The 21721-nt window shown below is 30.6% G+C and overlaps 1 protein-coding gene across 1 annotated transcript; it reads left to right on the top strand.

Moving 5' to 3' along the window:
* Positions 1–230: 230 nt before the first annotated feature.
* LOC118202737 (zinc finger and BTB domain-containing protein 8B-like) lies at positions 231–17735 on the top strand. Its single transcript, XM_085810721.1, has 2 exons — positions 231–2010; positions 11363–17735. Exons 1-2 carry the CDS (start codon positions 1995–1997, stop codon positions 11647–11649), a joined length of 303 nt encoding a protein of 100 aa, XP_085666847.1. The 5' UTR covers positions 231–1994; the 3' UTR covers positions 11650–17735.
* The last annotated feature ends 3986 nt before the right edge of the window (positions 17736–21721 follow it).

The raw sequence follows: 21721 nt of genomic DNA, 5'->3' as shown, positions 1-21721 counted from the left end.
TTAGTTGTTTATGGATATTTTAATTTTTTTAATACTTAATGTTTATACATACATATATGCTATTGGATGTTTAATCTTTAAATTTCATGTTTTAAAACTAGTAAGTAGTTTTGTCTTGCATAATTTTTTACATATTTTTAGCTAATAAAATTACATTGTTTACATAATAATTTATTTTATGTGTGCTTTTGAATTTGTTTCTTAAAGTTTTTACATGTTATATAGTTTACCTTCTCATGTTTCAGTTCAAAAGAGGTTTTTTCATCGATTCAGTGATATTGATGCAGAAGATCCTAAAAGACCATATAAGTGTCATTTATGCCCATATGCAGCTCATACAAGGAGTAATCTAAAGAACCATATAAATGCACACACAGGAGAACGTCCATATAAATGTCCTGTATGTGGTAGGGGCTTCACACAGAAAGGAAATATGCAAAAACATCAGCAGCAACACATTGAAAAGTATCCTTTGGATTGTAACATCTGTGGAAAATCATGTGAAAATAAAATAACAATGCAGCAGCATTTAGCCTTACATTTTCATTCAGACTAAAAATGTTTTGACCGTTAATTGTTACACGAGAAGGAAAATGCATGGGCTTGTGTGAAATATCAATGTCTCGTGCATATTTTGTAGTGTAGGATATTATGAATTTATAATTATATTACAGGCCTTATTTTTAATTGTATTGCCCAATGCATTTCTTTTTAATTTGATGAATATGTAGTGTATTCAGTCCATTACTAGTCTTGGCTTTGGAATGTTCACCCCTTCCCTTCTAAATTTAATTTTTAGCATTTACATATTTCTTGATATGTTATTCATTTATATATTTCTTGAGTATAAAATATTTTTAGTTTCTAAGATAAATATATATTTTTACTGATTTTAATATGCCTTATGTGTGTTCAGACAAAATTTGTTACATCAAAAAAATTATTTCAAATGAAGTTCAGCCAAGCAATTTTTTTTTTAAAGGTTAGACACATTTTTAAAACCGCAACAAATATATTAGCAAAATTATCTTATGTGCATAATTTATTTTAAAGTAAATTAAAACATTCTTGCTTGGTAATAAATGCAATTTTGCAATCGTAATCCTATTGCATTTGATTCTTTCAGAACTTTAAAGAAGTAAGTTAGAGAATTAGAGCATATTTAGAAAGAACATTTTTTTTTTTTTTTTCAGTTAGAGGGCTATCATTATTTATTAGGGCAAAATAATTTCTGATTTAGAAGTGTTAACAATGTGTGTAATGTAATAATTTTTACATTAAAATATATATATAAATATATTTGCCATTTTATTTAAATCTGTAAAATATTAATCTTCATTTTAGAAGATATGCAGTGATAATATGTTGAAAATAAGACATGCTGTGTCTTTTTGTGCGTAATTATAAAATGCAACAAGAAACAGTCATGCTATGCATTTAATTGTCATATTAATTTATAACGTATTGGCATGTGTATCTGTGTGTGTAAAATATATGTATTTTAATGCAAATTCTTTTATATTCCATTATTTTATTTAAATACAGTCTTGCAAAAGTTTTTTGTGCAATTGGAAATTCCTTTGAAAATTGTATAAACATACTAATTATCTTATGTAATGATGAATTATTTTATACAGTTAATTTAATAGGGTTTCAAACTTGATTCTTAAGACATCTCATCTGTGTTAATAGTTCTTTTTTTTTTTTTTTTTTTTAAATTTTAGGGCAAAATAAATACCCAGGACATTTACAAAGTTTTAAGACTGAATTCACAAAAATTTCAGATCTGATGAAAACAATTTAATTTTAATTCATATATATTCCTTCTTAAGTAGTACAGTTTTTCCACCTTCATGGAGCTTATGGATTTCTTCATAAAAGTCAGCTGTATGAAAATTATCCTGCCATTGCAGTTTTCTGAATTTTTTAAATTGCTTAAAAGGGGTGCTTTTTAAGGTGGCATTTCAGTTTGGGGAACAGAAGGCATTTCACAGATGTCAAATCTGGCAGGTAAGGTATTAAAAGTTACTCTTTTAATTTATTGTAAATTTCTTAACAATAGATGCATTTTGTGAAAAAAGACTTCCTTGCGTTGTGCTGTCACAGTCTGGTAATATGTGCATAAAATGAATAAGAAAACTCCATTCAGATTTTTTTCCAAGAGCAGATAATATTTTAATGAAGGCAAATTGAGATTTATTAGTAATTATTTAAAGCTTGGCATTTCATTGATAATTCATTGTAAAAATTCATTTCTAAAACTTTGTAGATGCATTGTGTATATCTTTTACCCAGTAAGTTTATATTTTGATGTTTTTCCTGAGAAAAGAGTGTTTCTTTTTATACAGTATAAAGTCTGAAATCCGGATGTCCATTATCCGGAATGATCTAAAATCCGGACCTCGAAGCCACAAATATTTCTTTTTTTTTTTTTTTTTCGGGGGGGGGGGGGAAGGTATGCTTAACGCATGCACATTTGATTTTTTCTTCTATAATAAAACGTGGAGATTTTCACTTAAAAATTCCGATTCTTAATTTCACTTAGGCACTAAATAAAATACCTTGTTATGAAAAAACAATCATGTAAGCATCAATTTGTGAGATTAATAATTTGGCTCCGTAGCTGAGTGTCTGCTTAGCATACATTTCAAACCTAAACATTTACTTATTTTATATACCTGGCGAGTCATTATTTATTATATTTTGCTTTCGTCACCGCGTGTTTATCAATACATGACAGCTTCAGTAATAACTCATGCAGTGATGTCTAAACTGTTTTTTATGTATTAGTAATTGAATAACAAGAGTATGGCAACTTTTATGCTAACATTACACTTGGCGATGATTATAGATTTTTAAATGCTCTAAGAAATTTTGACGAGGAAAAACTGAACAAAAAATTTTTTTCATATGCTAAAAAAAGATTTTGTTAATGAAACTCATAGGCTAAAAGATTACATTTAGTGCTATTTTAATGACGGATAACTGATATGTTATTCACCATAAACCCAGAAGCATCGGCAGAATTTGGGGAAGCACCAAGCGGCAAAATTAAGGATGAGAAGTTTTTTATAATGCAAACTTTTCGTAATCGAAAAACATGCACGACCTCGAGCATTTAAAGGAGTAACAAGCGTTAATGAATGATTAGTTTGAAAATCATTTTAGACCTGAAAGATGGCTCAAAAATAGTCTTGATTGTATAGAAAACTGTTCAGCTCATACTTCACTTAAAGTTTTAGTGAAAGATAATGTATCCGTATTATTCTTCCCTCCAAAATTGTGCATCTGTCTTTCAGTCTATGGATATTGGAATAGCGTGCTTGCTGAAATGCAAATGTAAATTAGCAGTTTTAAAAGCCTTCTTAAATTTCTTGAACATTGGCAAGACAAGAATTTTTGAAATATTTTAGCATAAAATCTGCTGTGTGGAGCATTGCAAGATTGTCGAAGAATGTGTCTCCAGATACGTTAAAAAGCGTTTGGCATAATATATGGCCAGCTACCATATTTCATGGTGAGGACGATGAAGATGATAGCCGTGAATTTGAAGGTTTTCAGATATCGCAAATAAAAGTGAAATTTTTCAGTTAATGGATTTTGTAAAGAAATGTGGAGAAGCGGTAATAAATGAAGATGATATAACAGAAGTTTTTCATTGCGATGACAATGCCCCAATCGTCAATCAATTAACGGACGGTGAAATCTGTAGTATGGTTCTAGATCCAGAAAATACTGCTACTGATAGTGCAGAAAGTGACAGAGAGGTTATTGAAAACGAAAAATTTTCGATTGACAAGTTAGTTGGTATTCTCAACACAGCAATTACAGGACTTGAACAGTGGAACTTTGTAACTGAACAAGAAATTATGTCTGTTTGTAGTATTAAAGAGAAAGCATTAGCACAAAAAATGAAGCAACTTAAACAACTTACATTGAAAGAAATGTTTAATAAAATAAACAAATAAATATTAAGCTTTTTTTTTTTAAATTTTGATATCCTTTAGATCATAATTGCTCTTTATTTCATAAATTATGATTTCATCTTTTTAAAGGTATAATTTCTGCATGCCATCTTACCAGATATAAATTGATGATCTAATATCCGGAAAAATCCCAAATCCAGAATCGCCGAAGTCCCGACAAGTCCGGATTTTGGACTTTGTACTGTATAAATTGCCATACCAAATGTATGTGACTCAGAATTTAACTGTTGATGGAAGTACTAGGATAATTACAGGTACTTTTCCATTAATCTATATCATGCATTTTTGGGGCCATATTGGCACATTTTGGCTTCTTTCTTTTCCATGCTTTTAGCTTGATATTAAACAAAAGGGGCTAGTGGGAAGAGCAATAAAGAGCATTATCTAATTTCATGACAAAATCCTTTAGAAACCCATTGTGGACCGAGAATTTGGCCTACATTTATTTATTATTTTTCTTCTGTGAACAAGTTTTCACATATTTATTGTATTCATTGATTTTAACATTGAGATGATTTTAACATAACTAAAAATTGGCACATACCTTCCTCATAGAATTATTTCCAGTCAATCATGTTGTCATTCATTTGAAGCAAGCTCTGGTTTTCAAAACTTAATAAATGTTTATTCTTAATAAGATACCATAAGTAAATAAATCATATGGTAGTAATGAAAGAAATGCATGATCCAATAAAATGTGTTTGTGTTCAGATATCTTTTCCTTCCTGGCATGAATAAAGGCTACATAGCCATCATTCATGCCATGCTTTAGTTACATTTTAATTTTATGATGTGGTTATTCAAGCACAATATTTTTCTAGTGAAGGTTTAGTTTACTTGATTATGGCAAAGCATTTGAATAAAAAGAGAGTTGTCTTCATGGAGAACTTTTTAAGGGAAACTGGCTGATATCCATCACAAAATTAAAGCCATGAAAAACACCCATGCAGCCAACCCGTTCACCTGGAGTCAAACCCAGGTTGAACTATCAGTTTCAGCAGTTTTACAGTTTGGCTGCTAATAGGCCTTTTTAAGTTAACAATAGCTCTTTCTTGGAGAAAGAGGATATTCTTTTGTCCTCTTATTAAGTACCAAGTCACAAAATCCATTGGAGTGGGAAAATGATTATTTAAACAGATAATATGGTTGTGTGAGTATTGCATATGAAGAGAATTATTGCAAGGAAAAGATTTCTGACACCAGGAAAATATGTCCAAACAAAAAAATAGTGCCAAACAATATGGTTTTAATGCAAAAGCACCCAACTGTAATTAAAGAAATGTTTCTAGATCTTTATTATAAAAATTGTGAACCAATGCATTGTAGCTATTTTCTGGCTGCTGTTTTGTGGCCTTTTTTAATATAATCACTGTTCATTTCTAATAATATTGTATTTTTGTCCCAGATTAACTTTTTATCAAATTTGAATAATATTTTTTTAATGTTATATTTGTAATATGCTTTTAGTCAGCCTATAGTTGATAAGCATTTTAAAGCATTAGTTAATTTTATTATAGGAACACAAAGGTGCATTTCTAATTTTGATAATTTTTTAGTCATTTATAACTAACCCTAGTCAAAATATGAAGAATAAATGAATCATTTTCCCACTTTACAACTGCAGTTAGGGAAGCTAATATCGAATGGTTACTTGAAATCCAATAATTTATTGAAAATTTTCTGTTTGTTAGGATGATTTATCAGAAAACCACATAATTCATTCAATTCATTATTAGTTTAATTTAATTTAAAGAAATTTGCTTTCATTCAGTTTGATTTTTAATGTTTATTTTTGTTATGACAAGGTTTCTCTCGTAAAAACTGAAACTTGAGATATTGAAAAATACTGATATGGTAAAAATAATATGTGCACTGTAAAATCAGCATTTTTGGGAGGGGGGGGGCTGAAGGTCTGACTAAAAGAAATTTTAATGCATTTTTTCAAGCCTTGCAGAACTTGAATTTCAGGTTTAATGGTAACTTTCTACTTTTTTCTAATAAAGCTGGAAAATGGTTTATTGTGCTTTAAAGTTTAGTTTTCACTCTGTTCAGTATGTTTTTAAAAAAACCTCAATCAGCAGTTAGTGTCCAGCTGCAATGCAGTGACATTTGATGAAATTATCCTGAACATCTCAACTGATGTACATGTATATGTATGCAGTAAAATGCCAGTTATCTGAGCACTCCAATATAAAGGTAAAAATGTTGATTCATAGTACTTTAGGAAGATGCACCTTTTTTTCCCCCCAGATGATTGTGGGGAAAGTGTCTATCACTGTAATTAGTGCTTGAATAATTAAGACACAATAACACGCTGAATAAATACGCAAATGAACCAGATAGGAAATAATTCATTGGCGGTTTTGCAGCTGAAGATGGTGGTTCGGTAAAACCATCGAAACTAGTTCTGTGAAAATTTTGTAAATATAACGCTGATTTTTGTTGTTTGACTTCTGAATTAGTGCTTGAATGTTGTTTTAAATGATCCTGGATATCACATTTTAAATGATTATTAGATAGTATAGTCTGTTTATAGGGTAACAGCAAAGTAGAAAGAACTGGTCCACTTTGACCTGCATGTCAAAAAAGATTGAGCAATATGGCCTTATGTAATAAAACCTTTTTTGAAAGAAAAGCTAGGATCTTTCATTAATAATTAAAAAGTATAATTATTTATGCTGCGGTTATTGTTAAAAATGTGTTGTGTAATTTAAAGGAGCTGAACTTGGCAAAAGTCATTATTTTTCTTGAGTGGTTAAAGAGATTGCCTAGTGTTGTTTTACACTAAATTTTACATTATCTGTCCAATTATGCATACATTTGCTTTTCAAAACTGGTTTGGATAACTGGTATTTTACTGTTATATCTGAAGGATTGAAGCGTTTCATATAAGCTGATTCATTAAAATTATTTCATAATTCCTGAGGATATCATCATTTAACCAGTAATAGGGTTTATATGTTATGCATTTTTCTTCATTGCTTGTATAAAAGTATTATTAATGGAAACTTTACTATTTCCATTTGTCAGATTAACTAAAATTAGTCGCAGAATTGAATCTCAGTTTTCAAAGCATTCCAACTATTTTCAGCTGGTTGCCAAAAAGTATACTGCTTTTCAGAATGGTGTTATTTCACTATGAAAACCTGTTTAATGATTTGGTTTGTCATAATTTCATACATCATTTGTGAATTACCAGTGGACATAATTTTTTGTGACAGGTTTAGTATTAAGTGCCACGTTGCATGTAAAATTAAGACTTTTGCTTTGTGTTTGATCTGATCCATTATTAATTTATTTTGTGTTATTTTATTTTGTTTTGTTTTAGAACTTAATATCATGTTATTTATTTTGTTCATTTTAACATTTTTTTATGTGCCATATTATACATTGACTTCTTTACTATTTTATTAGTTCCTTCTGTATATCACAAAAAACTTTCCTTTTAGAGATGATCTAGCATCCAGTTCCATACGCTTAATGTTTCATAGTGCCTCATCCAAAGCACGAAACAGTACAAATTTACTTTGCATACTACCATAAAATATATACTATTGTTGTTAACTCAAAAGTCAAGAGTGCCATATGCAGTAGCTTTTTATGTAAGAAAAAAGGAGTATAGTAGTACTACATAGTAGTATTTAGGTTTAGTATGAACCTCTGTCATGTAGTAGCGGTGAAAATTTTATACATTTGATTCATAAAGAAATATAATCACTGTTTGATTATAGTGCTGATGATTTGTGTATTGAAAAAGTTGTGGAAAAGTCATTTGTAAATACTTTCAGTATGTGATGATAACTTTTCTTCTCATTTTTGGAAAAAAGTTTAACAGACCATGTGGTTTAAATAAACCTTATGTGGTAGGTATGAAATAATATTTCATGTACCATATGACTTCTGTCAAGTTTCTTGTTCTTTTCAAAAATTATTTAATTAATTTGTATTAATAATTAATAGTCTTTCACCCTAAAAGGTCAAATTATGAAAACAGTTAAGAATAAATAAGTAAAATAATTTTAAAAAATAAAAATTCAGATGTAGAGTGTAAATTTAGACAGTTTTTTTAGATTTATATCTTATGGATTAAAAACTTTTAGTGCTATAGAAAAATTCATGTAATTTTTTAAATAATTTTAAGTACAAATGAATTTTTGTATTTGTACCTCCAAAGTTTTTTATTTGTTAGGTTTGTGAGTATCTTGCTTAATGCAAGATAATCTTAAGGTCTTGCTGAATGTAATATATATATTTTAGTGTATCCACTAAAATATTTGCAAGATCTTGCTTAATGTAATATATATATTTTAGTGTACCCAGAAAAGAAGGGGACAAACTAAGTTTTTTTCCCTTTATATTTTTAAAAAAGTAAAAATAACTTTTACCTTTGTTTCAAGAATTCTTGCAAAAATGTGCAATATTTGTTTTTAACAACACTGTGCTGAATATGTTGTTTTAGAAATACTTTGAGGGTCTCTTCAGCTCTCAGAAATGTCATATTATTTAGTTCTGTCAGCTATGTTATTTTGTAAATATTTTTTTTGAATAATTTATTTAATAGTAGGCTTATTGATATTTTATTATTAATAACATAAGTATTGCATTAGGCAGGAAATATTTTTCAAGATGAGTTATCTGTTAATTGTTGATATTTTCAGTCTAGTACAAAATATTTGTCTTAACTTTGCTGTTCCGTCCAGTATTGTGGATCAGAAATTATTCAATTAATTTTTATTGCATCTGAATTTCTGAGAGCATTTATTTTAATTTTGAACACCTCTTTGGCAGCTGGTAAAGAAATTGTGTGAAGAATAAAATATGAATTTTCTTAACTTGGTTAAATTTCTTCATTGAATACTAGTTTAATACTGTGGAATTTATATATTTTGTAGTCTTACTATGCAACAATTTCATCATTGTATCTTGTTATATTGAACTTTTAATCTCGCTAAGCTGATTTTATTTGTAAATTCTACATTTTATAGAACAAATGTGCTCTTCGTTACATATGAAGGTATAAAGGAATAGTGTAGAGAAATAACATAATTATCTTGGGATCTGATGTAAATATTAAAAAAAAAAAAAAAAAAAAAAAAAAGAGTTTGCTCCTCATTTGTTATGGCTGGGTCTTGTGCCGGAATAAAATTCCTTTTGTACTGAAAGCTTCTTCAGTGATGAAATGAAAACTTGCATAAGATGAAGAAATTATTTATGTCTTCAACCAGTGATCTTTGAAGACCAGTTTATTTAATTCAATCAATAGAAAGTAACAAACAAATTAGAAAAATGCAAGATGCAGCATAAAGTTAATAAATAAGTAAATATATGCTATCAGTTTTCAAATTAAATAAGATTATTTTAGCTTACGTGTTTATGTTATACAATATGTATTTTTTTAATAATGAAAACAAAATTCTTTAAATATGTATAAATGATTTTTTTTGGGGGGGTCACTGATTCAGTCGTAGTTCATTTCACTGTTTTGATTAAATTGCATTTTATTGTTTTTGAAATTCAGGACTAAATGATTATTAATTAGTTATGCTTAAATTGAACACATATATTACTAATGGAAAATTCTAAAATAGTGGAAGTTTTCTCTACATTGTTCTCACATTTTCGAATTATAATTTATTGCTCTTTATAGAAAGAGCACTACAAGTTTCTTCTTTCATGATTCCAAAGTACAAAACAGAGCATTTAATTATTATAAGGAATGTTGACTAGAAATTAGATAATAATTGAAAATATGCACACTCATAAAATAATTTCTATTGATGGTTGGTTTATACCATCATACTTTTTGTTTTTTCTTTTAAAGAAGTATGAAGATTATTACCACTGCCCATTTCAGAGTGCAAATATTGCCATGTTTTTCACAAATATTTTAAAATCTGTTGCAGCAGTGCCTCTTATAAAATGAAATGTGATTTAACAATTTTTGCTCTTTGATGTATTGTTTTAAGAATGTTAGGCATATCTCTTCCATTAAAATAGTACAAAACACATGAGCTTGTGCTTTTCTAGCAGAATACTTCTGTCGTAGGTTATGCAACCTTGTATATTTTTACCTACACAGATGAAATAATTTGCTGAATACTAGAAATTTTAATGTAGTTTTATCAATAATATTATGCAAAATTTTGCTACTTCAGAAAATTGTTTCTACTATTAGTTTTTTTTTTTTTTTTTTTTTTTTTTTTTGTGTGTGTGTGTGTGTGAAAGTTGTATGATGCATGATGCATTTCTTTTTTTATTGTGTAGTTTTTATTAAATACTTTGTCTGAATAAGCATGCATGTGTATGCATGAGTGGTGTATTGTATAATCAGTATCTTGTTTTGTATATATATTTTTATAGCTTATGTATTTATGTAAATACAGAAACGGGATTTCTTACTTAATGAGTTTATTGTTAATAAATTATACTCTAAAATTTGATTACTCAAGAAGAACTGAAATTAAAGACTTCAGCACTTAACCCTTTCCGGCACACTACCTTTTAAAGTCAGAGTTTTGATTTAAAAAAAAAAAAAAAAAAGAAGAAGAAGAAGGCAGTCTAATTAGGCCTAGAGGAGTACACAAGTAAAATTTTGTGAAGATAGATAGCACTTATCGTTTTCATTCTCTGGGTGTGCCCAGAGTGGCACACTGATTGAATAGAGCTTTGAAAAGAGTGCTGAAACGAGCATTGTTGTCAATGAACTGACCGATGAGATGCAGAGGAACAAAGAATACAGACTCTCAGTTGTCCTCAATGAGCCCGGTCTGGGCACACCTAGGGTTCGCCATTTGATTTTAGGCAAAATTTCTAGGTAAAAATTTAAAACTAAGGAGATTAGCATAGAGCCAAACAAATAACATAGAAATTTCTTTTCAAACAATTCCTTTTATACCCTAAAAAAATCTGAAGGATTTCTTTGAAAAATGAGGGTCTTAAAAAACTAAACATGGCTAAAATATATGGACTGGTTTGTGTTGAGCTGCCATCTACTATAAGTAAAGAAGGTTCAGAGTAACCTATAAATCCTTTTTCATTCAATTTTTCTGTGTGTATAGAAGGAAATTTTTAGGTGTGTCCAGACCGGACACACTGTGTCGCAAAGGGTTAATGAATACTTCTGGCATAATCAGGTATTTTTTTAGAGGATCAGTTATTCAAACAGTTAAACTAAAGAAAATATTCTTAAATCTTGCATAATTGTTTTTACAAGTCTGTGGAAATTTTGAATATGCTAAGTTCTAAATAAATAAACTATAATAAAATAAATAAGTTTTTAATAAATAAACTGAAAATAATTATAGCAGGAGATTTATGGATAAGAAAAATTTACTTATGGATAAGAAAAATTGAATTTGTCTTTGTTTCTTTTGCAGGATTTCAAATTTCAACACAATATTTTGTTCAAAATAATTTGCCCACTTGCTATTCAGGATTTAATATTAAGAAACACCAGTGTCCAAGTTGTAAATATGTTGCTGTCTCACGTAGCATTTTAAAGATTCATATGCGCATTCACACAGGAGAACGACCTTACATATGCCCATTTTGTGGTAAAAGGTTTAGGCAGAGTGGTACAATGTACAGGCATCAACAACATAACTGTTCTAGAGGACCAGCCAAGATTCAGGAATCGAACAGAAATTTTGCATTCAAGAATTAATATTAAAATTTATGGTGGCAGTTTCATTTTTTTTAAATAAGTTGGATATAATTAAAAAACATGTTGTAGAACATAAATGATTTATTTTTAGTGCTTAAATTTTAAATATTATTTAGATTCATTTGATCTGTTGCATGTCATAGTTTGTACACTTCTTGAAAAAAGGAATAATTTTCAGTGTACTTGAAAGTATCAGCAATCTATAAAAGTTCATCAGTGATTTTACTTTATTTTCAGACAGTTAAAGTAAAATCTTGATATCAGCATCACTTTTTCTTTTGAGGCCATTCAAATTTAAGCTTTCTGTTAATATGTTTTTAAATTTATTGCTTTAAATAATAGAGAAGGATGAAATAAATATATATATTTATTCACTTTAATATAATAACGTGTTACTCCTATCATTTGGGAATTACACAACTTGCAAACATCTATAGAAAAGTGGCTAAGTACCATATTACATGCCTACCATTCTTTAAGTCATTGCTTATTGTAACAAATGTCATTTTATCAGAAGGAAACGAAACTAGTATGGCCTTCATTCATCTTAATTTCATTTTGCTGAGTAGGTTAATGTATTTTATTTAATGCAAATAAAAAATTAATTTTTGTGTAGTAAAAATATCAAAACTATGCATTTTGTAGAATAAAATTAATATTTTTTGCTTGAATTAAAAATGGATTATTTGTTTAGACAGCTGAAAAATATTTACTATGGAAAAATTGTATTAATTTTAAACTGTAGTGTTTTTTGAAGTATGTTAAATGAGCAAATAAAATACAAAATTTTCTTGCATTATATGAGGGGTATTTTTTTAAGTAAGGGCTGTTTAAAAATAAAAAACAAATAAAAGAAAATTTTCAAACGCCAAATTTGTTTTCAGATTTTACATATGTTTCTCTATTTTTCAAAATAGTTGACAAGTTTGTTTAAATACTTATCATATATTAGAACTAGATTTTGAATACCCTCATCATAGAAACTTGTTGCCTGCTGCGATAACAAAGAGGTCACGGCCGTTTTCACGTTTTCGTCATCGTTGTAGTGGTTGCCATAGTGGAAAAGATGAAAGTCACTCAGTGTAAAGTCTGATTTGTAGGAGGGGTCCAAAACTTCCGAAAAAGTGTAATAAAGCTCGGGTCTGAGCTGTGGTGTGAAGCCTTGCATTGTCATGAAGAGCAAAATTCCCTCTGTCAGCATGCCGCATCTTTTGTTTTAAATCGCTCAGCATAGCTTTCATAGGGTTTGGCATTCGTAGGGTTTTGCATTTATGGTAATTCCACATTGCATGAAGTCGACCAACAAAACACCATGCCTATCCCAAAACATGGATGCCATGATCTTATGCTGGGACAGAGTCTGTTTGGCCTTGACCCTTACAGGAGAGTGTATATGTCTCCACTCCATGCTCTGTTGCTTCCATTCGGGCGTGACATGTGAAACCTGTGTTTTGTCTCCCACTATTATCCAACTCAATATGGCATCACCTGCTTCATTATAACAAGTAAAAAAATTCAGTGAACACTCAAATCTTTTGTTTTTGTGGTCCTCTGTTAGGAGTTTCGGGACCCAACAGGAGCACAGTTTCTTAAACCTTAACTATTCAGAAACAATTTTGTACAGCACTGACCTAGACACTTCAGAAAATTCATTTGAAAGAGTACTTATGGCGAAGCATATGTTCTCAAGAATTTTGACTTCAGTTGAAGCTACCATATCGTCCGTGATCACAGATGGGCGATCAAGCTCTCTTTGTAAAACTGCTCTGTAAGCTTTACAAATCTGCCAGTGAATTCCTGCAGCAGACAGGTTTCTTGCCGACAAAAAAATGTATCACTGACCAAACCTTGCATGGGGCGGGCCATTCGATAATCTTGAACATTTTACAGAAAATTGACCGCACAGGTTACCTACACACTGCAAACTGAGTACAGTCGTTTCCAAGGAATGGTGGGACATGATGCAAGCACATGTTGTGGTGTGCGCTACCTATTAGTGTATACAACAAAACGGCCCTTACTTAAAAAACGCTCAATGTAGTAAATATGTATTTAGCTAATTTATTTCAATTGGTTATAGTCCCAATTAATCCGGATGATTAGAGTTCTACTTAATAAGGGAAGGGAAAAGTCAACCCTGAAAAACAATTAAATTTTAATTGCATTCATAAATTGATGAAAATAATATTGGGAAAAGTTTGTTTTGGAGAAAGAGCAACAGCAGCATTTAATCTTTTATTTTGGACATACAGCATTTTTATGAGATATTCTTGTGTTAAAAATCTTGTACAAGGCAATTAAGAGCCAGATGAGGCTTTTTACTTCCTTGTATGAAGTATTGTAATCACAAAAAATTCCTGGTACCACATTTTAACAAAAATATCCATTTTGACCGCTATTGAATGCAATTTAACGATATTTTTGCATGATATTTGTCCATAAGGATAGAGTAAGACTCTTTTTCCCAAATTAAATTACAAAACTCATTTAAAATGAATTGAGAAGAGACTCTTTTTCATGGCATCTGTCGTTACGTATGTAACTCGCATAACTCAAAAACGAGTAGCCTCAGAACGTTGAAATTTTGTATGTAGGACAGCTGTAATATGTAGTGCACCTTGCATTTTGGTTGCAAATGGCTACACCAAAAGTATATAAATATATATACCCCCTCTGTTACTTGGCTCTGTGAGCTCAATTTTTTATTCTTATAATGTTGGTAAATTGTGCATTTTTTTCTTTAAAAATGATTTAATCATGTTCATATCTTCCGGTTAATCCACATGCAATATTTGTAGAATTATCAACAATTTAAAAGTGGCTAGCCTAATTTTTTTTAACCATATCAACCATATAGATTTACATTTGAAATTTAACAGAATAGTGAATTAATTCTTTCTGCACCTTTAGTGTCTTTTTGATGAGTGGGACCAAAAGGAAACTTTTTAGTTTTGTGCACCGAAAAATCTGCCTTCTTGGCTGCTGGCCGAATTGTTTGTTTTTGCTTGGAAACTGTAATTTTAATTGTAAAAATTGTTTTAACTGTATTTGGTGTTTTATGTTTATCTATATCTTTCAATTTTTAATGAAAATATATTGAGTTTTTACATATTTTTGTTTTGCCGTGAAGTGAGAACTGAATTAATTGAATGAGAAATCTATCTCTAATAAAATTCAAGGAAATAAGTTTTAATGAAATGCAGAAAAAGGCACATAATTTAATATTCTGTGCAAGGAAGTCATGTGGTGTACACATCAGCTTTTTTTACTCCTTGTCATGTACAAGTTTAGTTTACTTATTAATCCTGCTATCTAGATCACTTTGCCCCCTCCCCCCAAGTCCAATAACTAAAGCATTTTGCTTATTTATGAGTAATCATTTCATTAATTAATATGGTACAGATATGTATTTTAAAGAAGCTGTTAATTTAGGTGAATGTGTACAATATGTAGATTAGCCTAAATTTTCAATTCTATAAACAGTAATAGAAAAGCAATTATGTGCTGTATATGTATTGAAATTTATTAAACCCTGCAAGAGGAACAGAATGCTAATAGCAGGAATATTAATAACAATAAATATTAACCTTTTACTGGTAGTGTATATCTTGGTTATAAATGCTTAAAATAACAAACATTGGCACTAATACATTATCTGAAGTGCTGTAGATTAAATCAATAAAAGTGGATGTAGTTTCAATAAGATGGGAAGCTCGGTTGGTTCATGTCATTCAGTACATGTCTGTGGCATACTCACTGAAAGTTCCATCCATTGTTCTCTTGTAGTTCCATCAACCTTTTTTTTTTTTTTTTTTTTTTTTTTTCAGGTTATACAAAGTTCCTTCCTTCTCAGACTTTGTAGCTGAGAATTAAATTTTATTTATTATTTTTATCATTTCTTAGGAATGCATGAACTTACTTATTTGTTATTGTCAGAAATAAAAGGATAAGTACAGGGCAAGGCTTGTATATTGAATTAACTTTTTGATGAAAGAGTTAAAACACTTATGCCATTAGGCAATTATTTTAGGATAAAAATGCCTCAGGAAATCATGAAATCCCAGGGCTCTTACGTTTAAATCTAATCACATTCACAGATTAAAAGTAATGTTCACAAATTACTGGGGCAGGCAAATATGCTTTCTTTAAGTAAAGGGAGTGTTGTAATTGTTGAAAACTTCAGGTATTATATTTCAGTGAAAATATCCATTTTGACTGCTTTCTATTCCACTCGAACTATGTTTTTGTGTTACATGTATACTTACGGACAAAATAAAGGACAACAAACAGATTTCCAAAACAGATTGTGAAATAGATTTAAAATAAATTTAGAAGAGATTTCTTTCGTGATGTCCGTACATACGTATATATTATCTTGCATAGCTCAAATCAAGTAGCCTCAGAATGCTGAAATTTTGTATATGGTAGTGCTATAACATGTAGTTTTGCACTTCCCTTTTTGATTGCAATCGACCATTAAAAGTTGTGAAGTTCAACTAAGCATAACGCTTCTGCCATTTGTTTATATTTGAAACTTAGTAGTAGTATAATGAATTAAGTCAGTTTCAACACCCTTTTGCCAAGTGAGGCCAAAAGTTTTGTGTGCCAAAAAATCTGTCGCTTTGCCTAATTTTAGTTGTGAAAATATCCATGCATTATTTTATTTACAATATCCATGCAGGCAGCCCATTCAATAGCCAGGAATAAAATATGTAGCCTATAGTTTGCCCACACATTCTGTACATGCTATGATAAAATTTGTTCTGGCAATCCACTTAGATACAAAAACATTTATCATTTATTTTAACACTTTTATTTCAGATTCATTTGTGCATAATTTAGTTTTCCATTGCTTGTTTTTAAATTTTTTATACAACTTTAAAAAATGAGCAATTGATAAATGTATAATTTTGTTTATGAGTAACAATATTTATTTGAAAATAAAATTATGTACTAAAAATGGGGTGATTTCCTCAAATGTATACATTTTGTATTTGTAATAACAGTCTTTCAAAAAGTATGGAAGTTATTCAAGAGCTAATATATGGCCACTGACAGTAAAATATTCTATGCAAATGCCAACTTACTTAATACACTGCATTGAAAAGATGAATACTCAGATAATTTAATTGCATTAAAAGAGGGACACTCACTATGCCAATTAATATCGAAAAGCTTACTAAATCTAATTGGTTTCTTTTAAAACATGCCATTTATTAATTAGAATGCTCCAAGATTATACCAGCAGTAACAAATTAGCTACTTTACATAAAGATGCTTTTTTGAAGTACAAATTCCCTACTACTATGAACAAAACTGTCTCGAATTAACATTTGGTAAATAATAAACTGAAAGATTTCTTTATTAAATAAAATTTGTTTATATTCTGCTTATTTTATAAATTTTTTTTCCAAGTTTAACAAGCATCAGATTTGCATTTATTAACAGTTTTAAAAATTAATAATTGTCATTCCTGAATATTTCAAATTAGTGGTAAATTGGTGCACACTTACACGCAATTAAAAAGTTTAGTATTTGGGTAATTATTTTGTCCACAGTTCTATGATATATAAATATGCTTCGTTTTGTGTTATTAAAAGCAGATGCATAAAATGCGTTAATTTATTAGTACTATATGCCTTGTACTCCCAAGTACTGAAGTTTCAAAATATTCAATGAAAAAAAGTATGTTACTGTAAAACGATTCAACTGTTAGCATAAAAATGTATTAATTTTTTTGTTTCACAGCTTATGTAATTATATGCATAATATATATATATATATGAATATTTTAAATAACATTAATTATGATAGATTTTGAGTTGTATGTTAAGTTGAGTGCTAAATCTCTCATCATGGCATTTTATAGAAAATATATTTTAATTCTAGAAAATTTTCATATTTTGCTGTCTTAGCTGAAGTACTATGTCACAGTAAATGTATCTTATTTGCATGTGTATGATGGATGATCTGGAAAACAGTTTGTGAAGTACACTTTTTGTGTGTTGTGATTTATTTAAAATAGATATCACTGTACTGCATTTTTTAAAAGATATGCAAATTTATTAAACAATTTTATAAATTTTCTTGAAACTCATTTTCTTCTAATCTGGCATTAAATCATTTGTCTTTAATATAATTACATCTGCTTCTGCAGTTTTTTTTTAGTTACTACTTTTCATATTACACAATTCATTATTCTGTGTTATTATTACAAGTCTTAAAAATGTTTTTTTCAGACACTATAATCTCTTGCCCTCCATAAAATCAGATCAATCTTCAATACACATCTTTCCAAAGGAATGCAAATAGAAAAGGACAAAACTCTCTAACCAACCAAATACCCGGTATTAAAAGTTCTAAAATGGCCCTTTCACTTTGATTCTCCTCTTAAGCCCCTTTCACAAGAGCAGATTCGAGCAGTAGCGAAAACCGGTTCTTCCAATGTGTCTCATTCACATGGCAAACAAGCATTAACATTTATAATTAATGTAAATAATATTAATTTGCCATTTTATTAATTTTTTAAAAAAGCAAAGTTTGAAGTTTTAACTGCCAGAAAACATTTTATTTAAAATCGTTCAGCAATACACGTGATTTCTTTTCTTCTTTTAACCATTTGGTCTCGTATATAAATTGCAATTAAAATTAATTTAGGTGCATTTTAGTTAAATTCCGATACCAATAGTAAACAATGCCAAAAAAGGATGTGAGCAAACGTTAGAAATCCGCGAATCTGATATCATTCATTGCTCACAGTGGCTTACAGGTTACGGGATGGAAGACGATGTGTTTCTGAACCAGCCGTTAAGGCAGAACTGCTTCATGTCCCCATAATACAAACGGTGGCTGCACGAAAGAGTGTTGCATGTGAATGGGGCTTCAGCTGGCGAGATGTGTGTATATATATATATATGAAATAATAGTTTAAATTAGGAATAACCCCTTAATGCTTAATTTGGTATTTCCCCCCACTATATTCTAAAAATGCACTGCATCATTTCCTGATCATGCCATATGACTCTTACACAATACTGATGATGTAAATGGAACAAAAACGTTTAACAGCCAAAAAATTTTACAGCAGTATTATTAATTATTCAATTAAATGCATCAAGAACAAGAAAACTAATCTGAAGATTTCATCCTCAACACAACTGCACTTTGGCCTAGTTGGACTACTGTTTGTGTGTCACTTTTTGCTGCAAAGCTATTAGAAATGGGGCACAAGTAGCGTGGCAGGTTGTTTTTAGGCATATGTTTAAAATAAAGATGAATATTTTATCTGCCTCAGCTGCCAAGTTGTTGTTCATTATGGATTAACATTCAACACAATTGTTGAATTTTCTTGTGGGATGAGGTTACGATTAAAATAGAGGAAGGCAGTGGCATTTTAAAGGTATTTAATGATGAAAGAATACACATGATTATGATATGTACAGAGTGAAAGGAAGTAAGATAAAAAGTTCTATTCATCATGAAACGGAATTACATCATCAAGCAACATCGTCGAGCGGCATAGTTCAGTTACATCCATCACCACGTCATAACCTCATCGGAATGGAAGTCTCTTTTCATTTTCTCACGCAGCTTGAAGAAGTATCTTGCTGCTGTAGCCGTTGCCAGATTTAGGAAAAGGCGGATGAGTTGTAAAAGCAAATGGCCACATATATATGAAATAATAGTTTAAATTAGGAATAACCCCTTAATGCTTAATTTGGTATTCCCCCACTATATTCTAAAAATGCACTGCATCATTTCCTGATCATGCCATATGACTCTTACACAATACTGATGATGTAAATGGAACAAAAACGTTTAACAGCCAAATAATTTTACAGCAGTATTATTAATTATTCAATTAAATGCATCAAGAACAAGAAAACTAAGATTTCATCCTCAACACAACTGCACTTTGGCCTACTGTTTGTGTGTCACTTCTTGCAGCAAAGCTATTAGAAATGGGGCACAAGTAGCATGCCAGGTTGTTCTTAGGCATATGTTTTTTAAAATAAAGATGAATATTTTATCTGCCTCAGCTGCCAAGTTGTTGTTCATTATGGATTAACATTTAACACAATCGTTCATTACATGCATACAGGATTTTTCTGCCATCTGACAGAACTCTTGTTTTGAGAGAAAAAACGCAGACGAAGCAACCATGACAGAGGAAGAGATAATAGATGCATGTGTGTTAAAAAAATACTCATTACATCCAAGTATGCCCTATTGTAATGCTAGATTGTTTCATTACACATATACACCTGTCAGCAAAATTAACAGAATTTACTAATTATGTCAATTTTTATAAAAAAGTACTGACCCAAAGGTATTAACTATGCCCCCCCCCCAAAATTATGCAACACTACATGTGCATGTCTGCAGAGCTTTGATTGTGATAAGAACACAAGGGGTTTAATGAAATTTGTGCGCTCCTTCACAATATTCGATGCATTTCTAGTAAGACTTGGGTAAATTTTATAAGGTATTGGGTAAAATGAGTAGCTGCAAATGTATAGACAAAATGAGATATCAGCAGGTTGGAGACAGGCCAGTAATAAGGGCAGGTGGCTAGTGCTCAATGTAACACTCAGTGTCATCTGCAGTTCATAGAAATTTTTTCATGAACTGGATTCTTACTGAGTAGACCTGGACAAGATTAATAAAATTGTAAACAAATCAGGATTATTTGGCACCAAATATACTGCTATAGCTTCAAACGCAAGATGTATGTATACTGGCATTAGAACCAGAGTTTTATGTTCTAAAGTGGCTTGAGATAGGGCTGTATGCCTGAAGACCAGTTATTTGCTTCCCAGCAGAAAAGAAGACAGCATGTTTAGCATGGTGCAGAGAACATGCACAACTTGGACCAGACTTCAATGAAATACCATGCTTTTTACATACGAGTCGAGATTCAGCCTGGAATGATACTGATTCTTGGTGTAAGTGTATCTTAGAGAGAGCTTGGAATATTGATACCATCACTCCCTCATCAGGGAAAAGGATCATTACAGTGATGTAGGTTTAATGGGTTAGCATGCATTATGTTGGGTGACCAACCCTGTTTGTGTTTGACAACGGCTCCTTGAAAACAGAGACAGCAAAGCAAGGATATTTGCCAGCAAGATCTGATCCTAAGTATATCTGGGATGCTCTTGGGAAGGAAACTTCATCTCTCCATCCACCTCTGAGAAACAACCAGGACTCTTCAACTGCCTCCTCTCCAGTATGCCATTACATTGCACGACCCATCTGGCTGTGAAAGGGGTACCCCATATTAAGACTGATTTTCAGTTTGATATCAAAATGTGGATTTAGGACATCCCTGCATTATGAGCTTCACTGATGTTTGAATAGTACATCTCTTTCTCTGTACCAAATGTGTATTCATACCAAATTTTATTAAAAATCTATGCATTATTTTTTTTTGGAAATTCAACATAATGTGCAAATTCACCTATCTCATGCACTTGAGTGTAGTTCAGTTGACGGGAGGCATAAATAGGCATTTCGGTATTTGAAAATTTAATAATAGTGTTATGATTTATCAAGATAAATTATCAAATTTTTTACTTAAAGTATATACACTCATGTTCATTAATTAAGGATAATGCAAAATCAGGCAAAGGAAGAGTTAGAAGCAAAACAAATTTGACTTATTTGTAAAGCTTTTTTTATTAAACAAAAGGTAAGGAGCGAAAAAAAGATGCTATATGTTACATGGTTGGTATGATTGTTAATACATTGTACGTCTTCCAGACGATGCAATAGAGTCCGTACAACGCCTAAGCATGCTGAGTATCAAATTATCGATCTGATCTTGGGGGATATTACACCACTCAAAAAGCAATGCTCTCCGAAGTTCCGGTAGACATGTAGGAGGAGGTTGATGGGCTGCAACTCATCGGCCAAGCATGTCCCCACACACACTCTACTGGATTCAAGAGCGATGAGAATGCTGACTAGTCCATACGGGTGATATCCTCCGATTGAAGGCATTCACTTACGATGTTTGCACGGTGAGGACGGGCATTGTCATCCATAAACACAAATTGTGCGCCCCGAAACA

This window comes from Stegodyphus dumicola, chromosome 2 (assembly GCF_044657685.1).
Source record: "Stegodyphus dumicola isolate Sdum_Otavi_A_Nest chromosome 2, ASM4465768v1".
Classification (NCBI taxonomy): domain Eukaryota; kingdom Metazoa; phylum Arthropoda; class Arachnida; order Araneae; family Eresidae; genus Stegodyphus; species Stegodyphus dumicola.
This window is presented reverse-complemented; position numbering and strand designations above follow the sequence as displayed.